The sequence below is a fragment of the Gobius niger genome, assembly GCF_951799975.1.
Source record: "Gobius niger genome assembly, chromosome: 15".
Lineage (NCBI taxonomy): Eukaryota > Metazoa > Chordata > Actinopteri > Gobiiformes > Gobiidae > Gobius > Gobius niger.
In genome coordinates, this window is record NC_136866.1 from 15776677 (window position 1) to 15791166 (window position 14490).

At 40.5% G+C, this 14490-nt stretch overlaps 2 protein-coding genes across 2 annotated transcripts; one reads left to right on the top strand and one right to left on the bottom strand.

The window, feature by feature from the left end:
* Nucleotides 1-172: 172 nt before the first annotated feature.
* eif2s1b (eukaryotic translation initiation factor 2, subunit 1 alpha b) lies at nucleotides 173-5465 on the bottom strand. Its single transcript, XM_079572812.1, has 8 exons — nucleotides 5310-5465; nucleotides 2625-2867; nucleotides 2461-2540; nucleotides 2125-2276; nucleotides 1834-1940; nucleotides 1664-1761; nucleotides 1397-1540; nucleotides 173-441 (listed from the first exon to the last, which is right to left on the bottom strand). Exons 2-8 carry the CDS (start codon nucleotides 2863-2865, stop codon nucleotides 316-318), a joined length of 948 nt encoding a protein of 315 aa, XP_079428938.1. The 5' UTR covers nucleotides 2866-2867; nucleotides 5310-5465; the 3' UTR covers nucleotides 173-315.
* A 66-nt stretch (nucleotides 5466-5531) lies between these two features.
* On the top strand, nucleotides 5532-12500 carry atp6v1d (ATPase H+ transporting V1 subunit D). The gene is made up of 9 exons (XM_079572838.1): nucleotides 5532-5753; nucleotides 8784-8901; nucleotides 8993-9072; nucleotides 9833-9900; nucleotides 9976-10020; nucleotides 10098-10201; nucleotides 10300-10366; nucleotides 10445-10523; nucleotides 12174-12500. Exons 1-9 carry the CDS (start codon nucleotides 5713-5715, stop codon nucleotides 12316-12318), a joined length of 747 nt encoding a protein of 248 aa, XP_079428964.1. The 5' UTR covers nucleotides 5532-5712; the 3' UTR covers nucleotides 12319-12500.
* Nucleotides 12501-14490: the final 1990 nt, after the last annotated feature.

Genomic DNA, 14490 nt, shown 5'->3' on the forward strand with positions numbered 1-14490 from the left:
TTGAAGAACAATATTAGAGGAAAATATAGAAAACCTGAAAATATGCCCAAATTCTCTTTAAAACAAGTTTTTAATAAGATTTCTGATAAGGATTTGATGGGAAAAAATATCTTGAATCAAACTTTTAAACTTCTAATTCATGATAGTAAATTCTTTTGGAAAAACCTGTTTGAAAAATGAATAGGGCTTTACAATCCGAAACTGAAGTCCCTGCTCGCTGTTGCGCTGCGCTGACAGTTTGCATTGTGAGGCTGACATGTGGGACCCAGAGACCACATGCTCTGGAGTATTGGAGTATTACTCTTGTATCTTGAGCTAATCTTCGGTCTTGGCCTCCATCTCCTCTGCATCGTCGTCTCCGTCCACTTCGGCGTTCTCTCGCTCCAGTCGCTCCAGTTGTCGGGCCAGCTCCGTCTCGTCTGTGTCCGTCACCACCTTCGGCTAAAGGAGGACATTTACACGTCAAAATAGTTTTAAGTTGAAGGTCCTACACTTGATTTTTCTAATCACAAACGATGAAAGAGGAAGCCACTAAACTAAAATGTTAGTTGTGGTCCAAACTCATTCCTAACTTTCCTAACAAGAGTGTTACATCCAAATTCTTCAAATGGATGAGTTTAAAGTGACGAGTCACTTTTCAGGGCTACTTTTACAAAAAAGCGTATCCGTGTACTATAGACTAAATGAGAACTAAACATATTTCGCTTCACTACTGAGAAACAAAAAACAAATAAAAAAAAATCAGGTATAGTGCCTTTTAGGGTTCCAGCCATTAAGCCTGTAACCGAGCCACACTGAGGGAGGATCAGGTGCTTCATATCACTGACTGGAGTGTGGCAGACAGGGACAGTGGGTAAAAGATTTGGGCCAGAGCTGGTGCCACCCTTCTATAACCAAATGCTGTTGATCAGGTAACTTAAGGTGAACTTAAAAAGTACAACAAATAATCAAGACCAATATAACAAAACTTTAGATGGTTAAATGTAAATTGTAACGTATTCTATACTTTAACAAGTAACAAACCCGTCTGCCACTTACTTTCTGTGTCACACAGTAAAAGGATTGCCTCGCCTGCAAGCTAAATTCTAGCAGTATTTGAGCGTTCACAAACACACGAGAATCCATCCTGAACCGTTTACACTGTTTAGGACCAAACCAAAAGTGGTTTGGGCCAAATAGATGTTAAGAATGCAATGACGAAAAAAACATGGTGTGATGCTACACAAACCCATAACACTTTTCGGGACTAAATGTTGAATGGATTTTCAGTGTTTTTAATCCAAAGAGCAGCAAACGCTGCTCCAACAGTGAGTCCTCTCATGTTATCCCAGATCAGTGATAATGTTATTTCAATCTGGCTCTCGCCAGGTTAGAACAAAGAGGGACAAAGGCGTACCTCCATTTGTATATTAAAGACTCCTCTCTTCTCCTCGATCTTCTCCTTTATGGCGGCCATGGCCTGGTTGAGAACTGACAGTCCCTCTGTGCGCTCCAGAGTGGTGGTGGTCATCACATACCGCGGGGGAGCGATTAGGTTGATCTAAAATGTAAAGCATGAATCAGTAAATTATCTTGTTTCTTTGCGTTTTTCCTCATTTTCAATGGAGTGCAGGTTTCCCAAGCTTCTGGCTGAAATTAAACCACAATTAATAGATGCCTTTACCTTGATTGGCATGTTTTCTGTGGAACAGCAGAGTCCTGCTCTCAAAGCTTCCTTTACTGCATCGATGCCCTCATAGCCGTAACAGGCCACCTCAATGTCTGCAACACAATGTTCACATTCAATATAAAGTTATATAATATATAATATAATGTGTAGGATGGTGGCTGTACCCGCTCTGATCTTCACGGCCTGTGGAGTGAGCCTCCTGTTAATGTTGTCGATGAGCACACTCCGCTCCTCTTCCGACAGCTCCAACCCATCCAGGATTGAAGGGTCTCTGGAGGAAAAGGGAACAGCCAATCAATACACAAGACCACATTTATTTATAATCATCTGCATTCATCTTCCAGTTTTCTGAAATCAGAATTTATCTCATAGAAAATGTGTTAATATCTGTGTTTTTAGTGACGGGGCTGTTCAATCCTTTCATTCCATACAGTAGAAGTAATCTCTGGACTCACGACACTGCCTGTTTGAAGACATCGTAGGCTCCGTATCCGGGCCGTTTGTACTTCTCATCAAAGACCCAGGCCGTGCGCTGGTACAGGCTCTCCAACTGCTCATCCTTACTGTACTCCAGCACCTCCGCCACGTGCCGCAGGATACTGTACACCTGCAATCACACGCGGACAATAAAACAGGTTCAAACGTCTGGATGGAAGATTCACAGCACTTTGACAGGACCGTGAGGTTGAAAGTCTGTCCCTCAACAGAAAACTGCAGACCGTGGAAAACAATGTTTCTCATGCACTATAACACCCGATAAAATCAGAATACACAACCATGGCATTACTCACAGTTTTAGATTTAGTAAATTTATCTTCACACTTGATGGCCTCCTCTGGGGACACTCTTCTTTTGGATAAATCAATGTATCCTAGAAATAAGAGGAAAACTTTCAGGATTAATTTACTTTACAAATACGTTAATATCACGCCACAGAGGTGCAAAAGACCCTTACCCTTCTCCTTGTCCACCCTGATGACCACCACACACTCGTTGCGGCCGATGCGGATGAGTTTGTTGATGGAGCGGATACGTCGCCTGGACAGCTCACTGAGCAGGATCATGCCCTCGATGTTGTTGTATTCTAACAGACTGACATAGGCGCCCATCTCCGCGATGGAGCGCACATTCACCATCACCACATCCTCCACCTCCGGGAAACGGTGCTGATAGAACCGACAACTCAGCCCCGGCATCGCTGTACACAAAGCATGTTCAGTCAGTGACATTTACTAAATAATAAGCATTAAAAATGCATAACACATAGGCCTGTCACGATAATTACAATATCGACTTATCGTTCAACAAATAACAGATAAACGATATATTATTGTGCTCAATAATTATCGTCTGTACATTTATTAGCATTTCCTCCATATTTTTTCTTTGTAAAACTTCGATTTTTAACTGAAGCAAATTGAGTTACATTATATCTCATGTTAACTGCAGCTTGTGTGGTGTTTTAGGACATGATGATGCACTTTTACAACAAAAGTTCACTATCATTTTATGCCCGAGAGTTGACCGTATCCAGTATCGTTAGAGTCAATAATATTGTTTATCGCAATACTTTCCTGCCTCAATATATTAAACTTCAAATTTGCTGTTGTGACAGGCTTAATAATACTTCAGTTTATCTGTGTCATTTCATGAATAGATGCTGTATTTCTATTTATCTATTATTAATATTTTTTACATTTTTGTTTGTGTGAACCAATGACCTAACAATTGTTGTGATGCAGTAATACAAATGTGACCTAGATCAATGGTTTGTATGAGCATTTGCAAAATAAAACTAAACTAAATTGTAAATGTTTGATCAATTTCCTTTCCTATTGCTATTATCACATAAAACATGTACAATAAGGTAGGGCCCAGTATAAATGGGATGGTGAGGGCAGGACATCAGATAGAAACCAGCCCTTGCCTATAATCCAATGTGGCAGATTTACATGCACAAGTCGTGTGTCATGTGTTCATTAGCAGGGAGGTCTGTCCTGACCAAATAAGTAAAGAACCAAATTCATACTACATGATGGATTTGGCCCCAAAACCCATCTTTATTTTAAGAGAAGTTCATAGTCAGGCTCCACAATATATCGCAAAAAATATCGTATCGCGATATTAGGTGATGCAGTACGATCCCTATCGCAAGAAGTCACAATATATCGCGACATCATTTAGTTACATGTTTACCCTTGTTTTGCTCCTGATTGTGTTTTTTGACGACCTCTGCGAGCTAAAAAACTTGCGATTTGTGTTTGAATAGAATTCAACATATCAAGTAAAATATACCCTTTTGCTTCTCGGAGTGTGACAATGTATACATTTTCACACATATCGCGATATTTTGTGGGACGATACTTTTTATTTCCGATATCGATATACTTTATATGACGCCATGCATATTAACGAGGCAGCAGTGCTCCACTGTTTTCACAGTCCAAAGAGGACAAAAAATGATAAACAATTCAGTCAGGACAGCAGGGGGCAGCACTACAGTTTTAAGTACTTGCACCAAACACTGTCACACAAATAATTTACTTACAATAATTGTATATTTATGAATAAGATGCATTTGGGGTTGATTAATACCTTTTTAAGTAGGACAGTGGTTTCTTGTTTATTTAAATGTAAATGTAGTTGCTGACGGATCTATAGACCCATTTTCAGTGTGCAAGTCGGGATCTTTTATAAAAGTGGTACAAAGCACATGAAAAGAAATGTAAATGATGAATAATATGCAGTATGTTAAAATAAACGTTATAAAGTGTTTTTCTTTTTAATCGTGATGTATCGTAGGTTATTTTTGTCCAATATCAGTTATTGCTGTATCGGCATTTTGTGAGATAATCGTTATCGAAAGCCATGTATCGCATATCATATCGAACCGTGAGGTGCCCAGAGTTTTTTCCCACCCCAACCGTTAACATATCAAATTACATTATACAAATCAGAAGGAGTGATTCACGTAAAAGTGTCGTTATAAAAACAATAATGGTATGAACAAAAAAATACTGAAATTGTCTTTGTCCCCATAGTCTCAGTATAAATGTGTGGGAAACAGTGTCTCCTCATCGAGGATGCTACACCCTTCCCTGAAGAGGACCAGGACCAAACACCGTTATGTTTATGAACTAGTTATTGAAAGTGGAGCTGATGCGAAAACAGAAACTTTAATTTTGTATGATTTTTAAATGATCCACTTCCTTGCAAAGAGTATAACTTTAACTAAAACGGCTAACTATTATTAGCACTCTGATTCACTGACAGTGTGCCGTATAGGAGCCGAACATAAGACAATTGTCCACATTTTCACAGATTTCCTATGAATGGGATGATGCAATTCAGCAGAAACAGAATCCCCTTTTCAGTTTAGGAGCATATGGCACAACTCCGCACCTCCATTTCCATCTTCATAATCATATATGTGTCAAGTGTCAAAATGTCTAACTACACCTAAGATTCATACCGCTTCAGATTATGTTCTTTCATCCACGGTTAACTCACACCGGCTCCAGCTCAGCCTCACATGCGGCACATGCACTGCTGTCGCGGGGTTAGCATTTAGCTCAGCAGCTAGCACCCCATCACTGATAACCAACCCCTAAAACAACAATATCAACCCGACCAAACTCACCTGTGACATATATTTAGCCTCCTTTGCGCTGGAATGGTCCGTGTTGACGCTGTTTGAACGTGTTTTGGTGCTTGTTTGGTGCAGATTTTCGGCCCGCTAGCTCACGTACATGGGTGTGCTGCTAACGCTGTGCTAACTCTGCGACCCGGAAGAGATCGCGGCAGAGGATCGTGTCGCGGAAGGTTTTTCACGGTCACATGATCGCACCAGCTGACCATCACGGAGAGGAGTCGGACTGATCACGAACATCCATCTATGCTCCTAATCCTGCACAAAAAAACAGATTGATTTATTTCATGCACGCGTAATACTGTATGCTAGGAGTACGCGTGTTGCCCTGTTTTAGTTTTGAATAGTTGTAATCTATTTCCAAGGACGTTGTCTTCGACCAAAGGACAAGAAGATGTCCGGGAAAGACAGGATCGACGTATTCCCCTCTAGAATGTAAGATGCCTGCTGTTAGCTCATGGCTAACCCTCTAACATCATGTTAAAACATTAGCAAGAGGTTACGTTCACGTGACATCCTTACATTTGAATGAGGATATTATTGATATAACAATGGATGAAGGACAGGTCAGATTTCTGGTAGAATTTGCTTTGAACTGTCAAAATGCAGATCTTTAGTCCTGGTATGTGGTTAAAGTCTCTGTATATTTTTCTTGTACTTGAACAACATTTGTTTCGTCCTTCTTTGGTTCTAAACACAGATATTTGTGGGCGGAAACGCCTTGCATCTAACTATAAAGCAGGTGTATCATTTTCTAGCATGTCTGTTATGGCTGAGCGATATTAACATAAGTTGCGATATGGCGGTGCAATATCGCGATAACGATTTTACGATGTTTCACGGAACCATTTCGACACTACATTCCATTCTAATTGAACACAAATCATAAGTCAGTAGTTTTTCAGCAAACAAGACTAAAATTGAACTAAAAGAGAAAATGTTTAACTGAAACTGAACTTTTACACATATATAAGTCCAATGCTTTGTTTGTTTTGGGCTGAGTTTGCAAAAAGATGTTTTGATCTCAGTCCGATGAAGACTTAAGTGATGTTGCGATATACTGTGGGTTCTTACAATACGGATATTGGATCACCTTATATGGTGATAAGATATTTTTTATGATATATTGTGGAGCCCTAATGTCTATGAATGTGACCCTGAAAAGTTGGGAAACATGCCTGTGAAGAATTGGTGAATATGTTACTGTAAAGTTAGGAATGAATGACAACTCACATTTTAACTTAAACAGAATAACTTCTGTTGTTGTTTGTAATAAAAAGAAAAAGTATGAGGCCTTGAATTAATAGCTCCGTAACTACTGGGCCTATCCAGAATAAACATTAACAGACACAAAGGCCAACATCTTCTCTGTCAACAAAAAAAAATAGGTAAATATTATAGATTACACTGAATAATTTAATTAAAAAGCCGGTTGTTATCAGCTGAATGAAATTCAAGTGAGAAAATGTGTGAACTCGATTCCTACCAAAAATAATGAAGCTGAATGACAAGGCTCAGTTAGTTTGAAATCAACAATTGTGGATTTTCTGTTCTTTCAAGAGTTAAACAGCTATTCTCCCAAGTCCAGTAAGTCATTGCGATAACATAACATTGTGCATTGAAATAACAACATGCTGCTGGTTGCCTTCTATTTTCACAGTCTTCTTTTACTTCATACCAGACCTTGACAGTAATTTAAAAGAGGAACAGCCCACATTGTGTCATGTGATGCCCCTGTCACCCTACTGTGAGCTGTCAGACTGATACACTGGCACTCGTTGTATACAGGATATAGACATGCAGTACTCATAATTTGTATTGTTTAGAATTTCTCAACCTGCTCCGGTACAGGAAGTTAAAAATCCCATTATAATCGTACCAAAAAAATCAGGAAATTAGGAAAATGTGAACCCTTTGGAATTTCTTACATTTCTGCCTAAATTGGTCATAAAATGTGGTTTGATCTTTAATAAAATCACAAGAATGAGTATGAGCAATCACAATCAGTGTCTGCTTTCAGTTTCATGTAGTTGCAGATTAGACGTGCACAATGATCAGGATGAATCTCGGACCGTTCCTCCTTGCAAAACTGTTGCAGTTCAGTGAGATTTCTGGGATGTCTGGTGTGAATGGCATTCTTGAGGTTACGTCACAGCATCTCAATGGGGTTTAGGTCAGGGCCATTCCAAAACGTACATTTTATTCTTCTGAAATCATTCTGAAGTGGATTTGCTTTTGTGCTTCGGGTCATTGTCTTGTTGCAGCTCCATCCTCTTCAGGTGTTGGACAGGTGGCCTCAAGTTTTTCTGCAAAATATCTTGATAAACTTGTGAGTTCATTTTTCCATTGATGAGAGCACGTTCCCCAGGCCTGAGGCAGCAAAGCACCCCCACACCATGGTGCTCCTGCTCCAGACTTCACAGTGGGGATAGGGTTTTTTGATTGATTGATAACCTTTTCTGCTGTTTCATTTTTCCTCCCCACATGACGTTGCGTGTTCTGCCCAAACAGTTCAACTTTGGTTTCATCTGTCAACATAATATTTTGCCAGTGCCAGCATCCAACGTGCAGCAATGTTTTTTTTTAATGGCTTCCTCCGTGGCGTTCTCCCCTGAGCCCCATTCTTGTTCAATGTTTTACATATTGTAGATGTGTCACAGAGATATTGGCTTGTGCCAGTGACTTCTGTAAGTCTTTAGCTGACACTCTAGGGTTCTTTTCTACCACATTGAGCCATCTTTACAGGACGGCCACTCTTTTTAAGTGAAGCAACAGGGCTGAATTCTCTCCATCTAACCGTGGATTTATGAACATCAAGACTTTTAGAGATGGTTCTCTAACCTTTTCCAGCTTTATACAAATAAACGATTCTTGATTATAGGTCTTTAGAGAGCTCTTTTGAGCGAGGCATGGTGGACATCAGACAATGCTTCTCAACAAGAGACAATTCTTAACTAGTGTGTGTTTTTCAGTGAGCCAGGGCAGCTTTAAGCCACACCTCGGTAATTGGACTTCAGGTTGGCTCATACCTGACTCTAAATGTTTGCATTTGTCTAATTAGCTCTTGGGGGATCCTTAGCCAGGGGGTGTACTCACTTATTCCACGCTGTCCTGTGAATGTTGTTATGACCAATAAAAATATAACATGTAATTGTTTGGGTGGTTTTAGTTTAAGCAGACACTGTTTACTCATTCTTATTATTTTGATAAAGATCAGACCACATTTTATGACCAATTTATGCAGAAATGTGAGAAAGTCCAAAGCGTCCACATAATTTTCCTCCCACTGTATCAACAGTTTAATGGCATGGAGGTTAACCATCTATGTGTTAACTACTGATCATAGCTCAGATATTTTACAAGAAAGAATATTCCTAATACACTTTTATTTCCCGAACATCTGCGGCAGGCGGCGGTGGCTGACATTTGTTGAAGGTTCATATATGTATTGCTGTGTGTTTGCAGGGCTCAGACCATCATGAAGGCTCGTCTGAAAGGGGCCCAAACCGGACGCAACCTGCTCAAGAAGAAAGCCGACGCCCTCTCCATGCGTTTCCGGCAGATTCTCCGCAAAATCATCGAAGTCAGTAACTTTCCCAACTGCAACATACCAGAATCATTGCTTAATATTTACATTACGACATGTGTTACCTTGTTTATGTGTGTTCCTTTAGACTAAGACTAAGATGGGCGAGGTGATGCGGGAGGCAGCCTTCTCTCTGGCTGAGGCCAAGTTTGCTGCCGGAGACTTCAGGTGAGACGGCAATGTTTGCAGATTCAAAACCACATTCCTGTAATAATGCACCATTGGAGATTTAAGATTTAAAACGCTGCATTGTTGCATAACCAAGTGTTTTGAACCCACTGGTGTTAAATGTAGCTGCATTCTAATTGATAAAATGACACAATATTCAGCATGACCATAAAAATCTATAAATCAGCTGCACTGTTGTATAAGTCACAAGGTCCAAAGCGTGGGGGAAAAGTAGCGGCTTGTAGTCTGGAAATTACGCTGTATTATGTAGTGATGGCAAGATGAAGCCCCATGAAGCCTTGAAGCCTCACAGCCAATTGCGTCACACATGGTTTGAAGCATCAAGGTGCTTTATTTGCTCCACTATGCCATCATGTGGACAAGAAATGTATCAATCAATCAATCAATCAATCAATCAATCAGTAAAAGTTTATTTATATAGTACTTTACAACAACACCAGGAGGACCAAAGTACAGGCGGCTGCAGGGGGCCTAGCTCATCTTAAACACACCTAACGTCACTGTCGCTTTTGTTTTGAATCGCGCTTCAAACCCGCGAATCAGTTCCTGAATCAGTCACGTGGTACGGCCACTTCCCGAGGCGTCGAACGCCACCACACACGTGATCAACACATGCATCGATACGCGCCTCAATAGACACTCCTCTAGATTACTCGGCACACGCTTCGAAGCCTCGACACGATCGGCACATCACTAGTATTATGCCATAATATTTACTGCTGTTTCATTTCATCCACAGCACGACTATAATCCAGAACGTCAACAAAGCCCAAGTCAAAGTCCGCGCCAAGAAGGACAACGTGGCAGGTCTGAATGCATATTTTCATCACCGATTCAAATTCAAGTTTATTTTTTGTCAACCTGTATTCCTCCTTTCCGCAGGGGTGACTCTGCCTGTTTTCGAGCACTACCAGGAGGGAGGGGACAGTAAGTCGACTTCACCGGAGACACCGAGATGTTTTACGCTCTCATTTACGACTCATTTTCTCGTCTTCCACGTTTAGGTTACGAGCTGACAGGCTTGGCCCGAGGAGGAGAGCAGCTGTCCCGACTGAAGAGGAACTACGCCCGGGCCGTGGAGCTGCTGGTGGAGTTGGCCTCTTTACAGGTAGAGGGAGCGCTCTTCTAAGTCTCATTTTTATAATAAAGAGCTCTAATTACAAATGTCGAAGTATTATATCAACACACTCTCGCGTTTCTTTCCAGACCTCCTTCGTCACTCTGGATGAGGCCATTAAGATAACCAATCGGCGCGTGAATGCTATCGAACACGGTGAGATTTGAAGCTTTTAAACAGTTAGCGCCTCGCTGGGAAATGCATTTGCCGCAACTTTTTTCTGTTCCTCCACAGTGATTATTCCCAGGATCGACCGCACGCTGACTTATATCATCACAGAGCTGGACGAGAGGGAACGAGAGGAGTTTTATAGGTGAGTGAGAGAAAGGAAAGCGTCCAGTCCAAAGTAGGATGAATCCAGCCAGGTCATAACTTCAGCTCATGTTTCATTTGTAGTTTGGCAGAACACACACTAAAATGACATTAACTTAGGTTGTACCACAATAAGTTATTTACCTAAAACTGTCTCTCCTTTTCCTACACTATCCCACACAAACCCAGCACAAATAAATTTTCCGGGCACAAGACTAGCTTTTTGGTTTTCCATTTTGGTGCAACAGGGCATAATTAAGTCGTTCTACTTCAGAACTGCCCTAAAAGCAAGGCCGTGGGAACCTAGGGTGCTGAGGGTGCTTCATCACCCCCTGGTGTATAGTTTATGCATTGCAGGCGATATGAATTAATAGGAAATAGGCACATAAAAAGTGTTTTTTGGGGGGGAAATCTTGTCTTTCAGCACCCCCTAACAAAAATATGTTTCTACAGCTCTTTTTCTGCCCAAAAACATCTATGGCAGGGGTGTTGAACTCGTTTGGGTCGAGGGCTGTATATTGTAAAGGACTGTGTCCTCATAAATAACAACATCTTACACTTATTGCGCATTTATCAGCCTGTGTCACATGTTTCTCAAAGTGCTTCATAAAGTTTTTATTCATGCTCTCCACATTCGATGGCAGTAAGTCACTATTGTAGCCACAGCCGCCCTGGGCCAGACTGACCATTGATCACATGGCTATAATATGCTGTTTATATCCTGATCTCTTATTATGTCAGTGCCCTCTGCTGGACACGTGTAGAATTTTTTCCTTTTTTAAATTTAAGCTGCCCCCTAGTGGCTGCATTGAGCAAACTGGTTATTTAGTTAAAAATGCATAACTCCGCACAGGAATGGGCTGGAGACTTTTTTTTTGTGGTGCTCAGGAATTCACGCTCCTCAAAGGGCCACATTAAATCATGTGGCTGCATGTGGCGGTCATCTGCAATTTTAGAATTGAATCATTTTGCCATTTATGCCAGTGTTTCCCAACCAATGGTACGGGGACTGTACTTTACTTTCAGTTCAATACAATCACATTTTTTAAATTTGAGTGTGTTTTAGATAAATAAATAATGAATAATCACGACTTTAGTTGATCACTTTGATAACCTGTTTGAAGGATCCGCAAGATGGGGGTACTTGGATTATACGTAACATAAATGACTTTGGGGTACACTACAAGACAAAAAAGGTCGGGAACTACTGATTTCTGCTACAGGCATGCATTGGTGGTTTTCTGGTTTAGACCTGGTTTACTGACAGTATACACATAATATAGTCTAATTTCTATCCATTTTAGACCCTCTTTACGTAGACATGGTTGAACCTCTTAACCCCGCCTTAACCAAGTGCATTTTCTCCAGTTCGGCTTTACCCAAATCTAAAAGCTTCTCGACTGGAGCTCGTTCGTGACTGTCTTGATTTTTGTTGCTTTTTCATCACTCTTGAGTCGTGTTTTTGACGCCTTTTTTTTGTTGCGTTATTGTTGCTTTGGAAGTTTGTGTTCTCGCCTTTTTTAGTTTGCTTTTTCTTAGCTTTTTTGCTGCATTTTCGTCACTTTTTTGTGGCTTTTTCATCACTCTTGTGTGTGTTTTTGTCGCTGAGCTGTGTTTATTTATTTGTTACGTTTGGTTTCGTGTCGCCCAGGCTGAAGAAGATCCAGGAGAAGAAGAAGCAGATGCGGGCGAGGACCGAGCTGGAGATCGCCGCGCGCCTGGCGAAGCTCGGCCCCATCGCGGAGCCGGCGAACATGCTAACAGAGGAGGCGGACGAGGACCTGCTGTTCGAATAGGAACACCCCCTCCACCGGCACTGCCCTCCGTAATTTATTCATGTGCCTCTCGGGCGCCGTTCTCCTCATTCAACGTGATGGAAGTTTGTCTTTTGTGTACGTGTTTTGAACGTGAGTGAAAAATAGCGAATTGCAACTTGTCGCCCGAATGGAGCTGTACATATCTATATAAAGCCATCGCACGCTGTAAAAAATAAAATAAAAAATGGTGGTAACAGATTTCACGTCAATTGTTTCCTAAAAGTGATGATTTTGGGAGGATATTGTTTACTGTATGTATTTTAAATTTGTCTCGCAGTGAAGTATGTGGCGTGTAAGTGACCAAGATTCAGCATTTCATCAAAATAAATCTATCTATCTTAACACTGAAATGTGAAGGTTTCTTATTTTGTACACACAAACACAAAAAAGGATGTACAGTATTTGAGTTTATTTACACAATGTGTTTTGGTACTTTGCATAGGAGTAACACATGAGACGTAGCAGCCGGACGCTACATAGACATGAAAACATCATTTACGGTAGAAACAGCAGCAGGTACAGTCTCACAACCAGGCGTAACATGAAGACAACACTATGTACTTTTTACTTTGCTACGCCTGATTGGAAGTTGTATAATATGACAAAAAACAACAAAACATTCGAAAAAAAACTACAGAAAAACAAAATTCACTTAAGGTTCGTATCAACTTCCGTCACTAAACAACACGAATAATACTGACAATGGTATAAAGTGAAACAGCAGATTTTGACTGTCCGAAATGCCCTTTTGGTTTGTTACCTATGATACATCTATGACAAAGCCCTTTTTAACCACACAATTGTATTTATTTACAAATGATATAAATAGTGAGCGTTTTCTGTTTGGTTCATAAATGTGCATAATAACCCTTTGATACTGTATATAAGGAGGAAATAAAACAAATACAAATAAAGTTCTTTGTTGCATCTCCGCTTCAAAATGTGCAAGTCCGTCTTGTCCGCTTGGTCTCGGTATAAAAAGGTAACACTTTGGTAACACCGTATGCTCTCAAAATTGTATCCATTGGTCTCTGCAAGTGATAAAAAAAATGAGGGATATCGCCGTGGTGATGGAGCTCAGTAGTCCTGCCTACCTCTGATTTCTAAAAGTGAATTTCCCATTCATTTTCATGGGGATTGTCAGAGGTATTTTCTGGATTATGTTTTAACTACAGATAAAACACAAATTGAGTTACACAACGTATTTGAAACTTTATAAACTAAAGCATTCCATAGTATTTTGGAAGTATTTGGTATTTTCTTTCATTTAAAAAAAATCATGCTTTGGGACTGGGGACTGTCGAGCTCCGTAAACTTCAAACTTTAAACAAAACATTCATTGATAGGGTGACCAGATTTCCTATTAAAAACTGGGACCCGATGAGAATTTGTGGAGGGAGCCAACATGGGACGTTTGAATGGTTAATTGTTTGTCTGTAAAAGTCTAATGTCAATTTAATTTAACAAACAGCAGTGAAGTGATACCTTTGTGCTTAGCTGTAACTACTGACGCACACAAAAATCATAAAGTTTCAAGTCAAAAACAGCTGCTTCGGGGGCGTGGCAGCGATGGAAAACCGGGAAATTGTGTAAAACTGGGACCAATCAATGGTTTTGGAGAAATCTCCCGACACATGGGACAGAGGGCCCCAAACTGGGACTGTCCCGGGTAAACTGGGACATCTGGTCACCCTGTTCATTGGTCAAAAGCCAATGTGGAGATTTTTTTAGGTTTGAGAACAATGTCACACCCAGATATAGAGAGGCAGGAGGCTATAGGCTCTGCGCACAGAATGTATAACATGATGCTAATGACTGCTTCCTGTCTGTGTTTTATTCCTGTGAAATAAATACATTTAAACAGTTCGTGGCAGAAAACGTGCAGCAGTTAGATATCAGATCGCTTCACTGGAGGAGACTTCTGTGTTTAGAAATGTAGGTGTTTGAGCCTTGAAGCTAAAGGCTAACGTTGATTTGATGGTAAAAGTTCTCTTCAGGTTTATGTTTTGGACTTGGACAGAAAGTAACTTTTACCCTACACAGGAACTTAGCCAAAAACATTCTATGCACAGAGCCTGTTGTCTTAGTGTTTTTACAATGAATTTCTAAAAAGAAAGTCCATAGATGATAAAACAAATGATTTAAATTTGT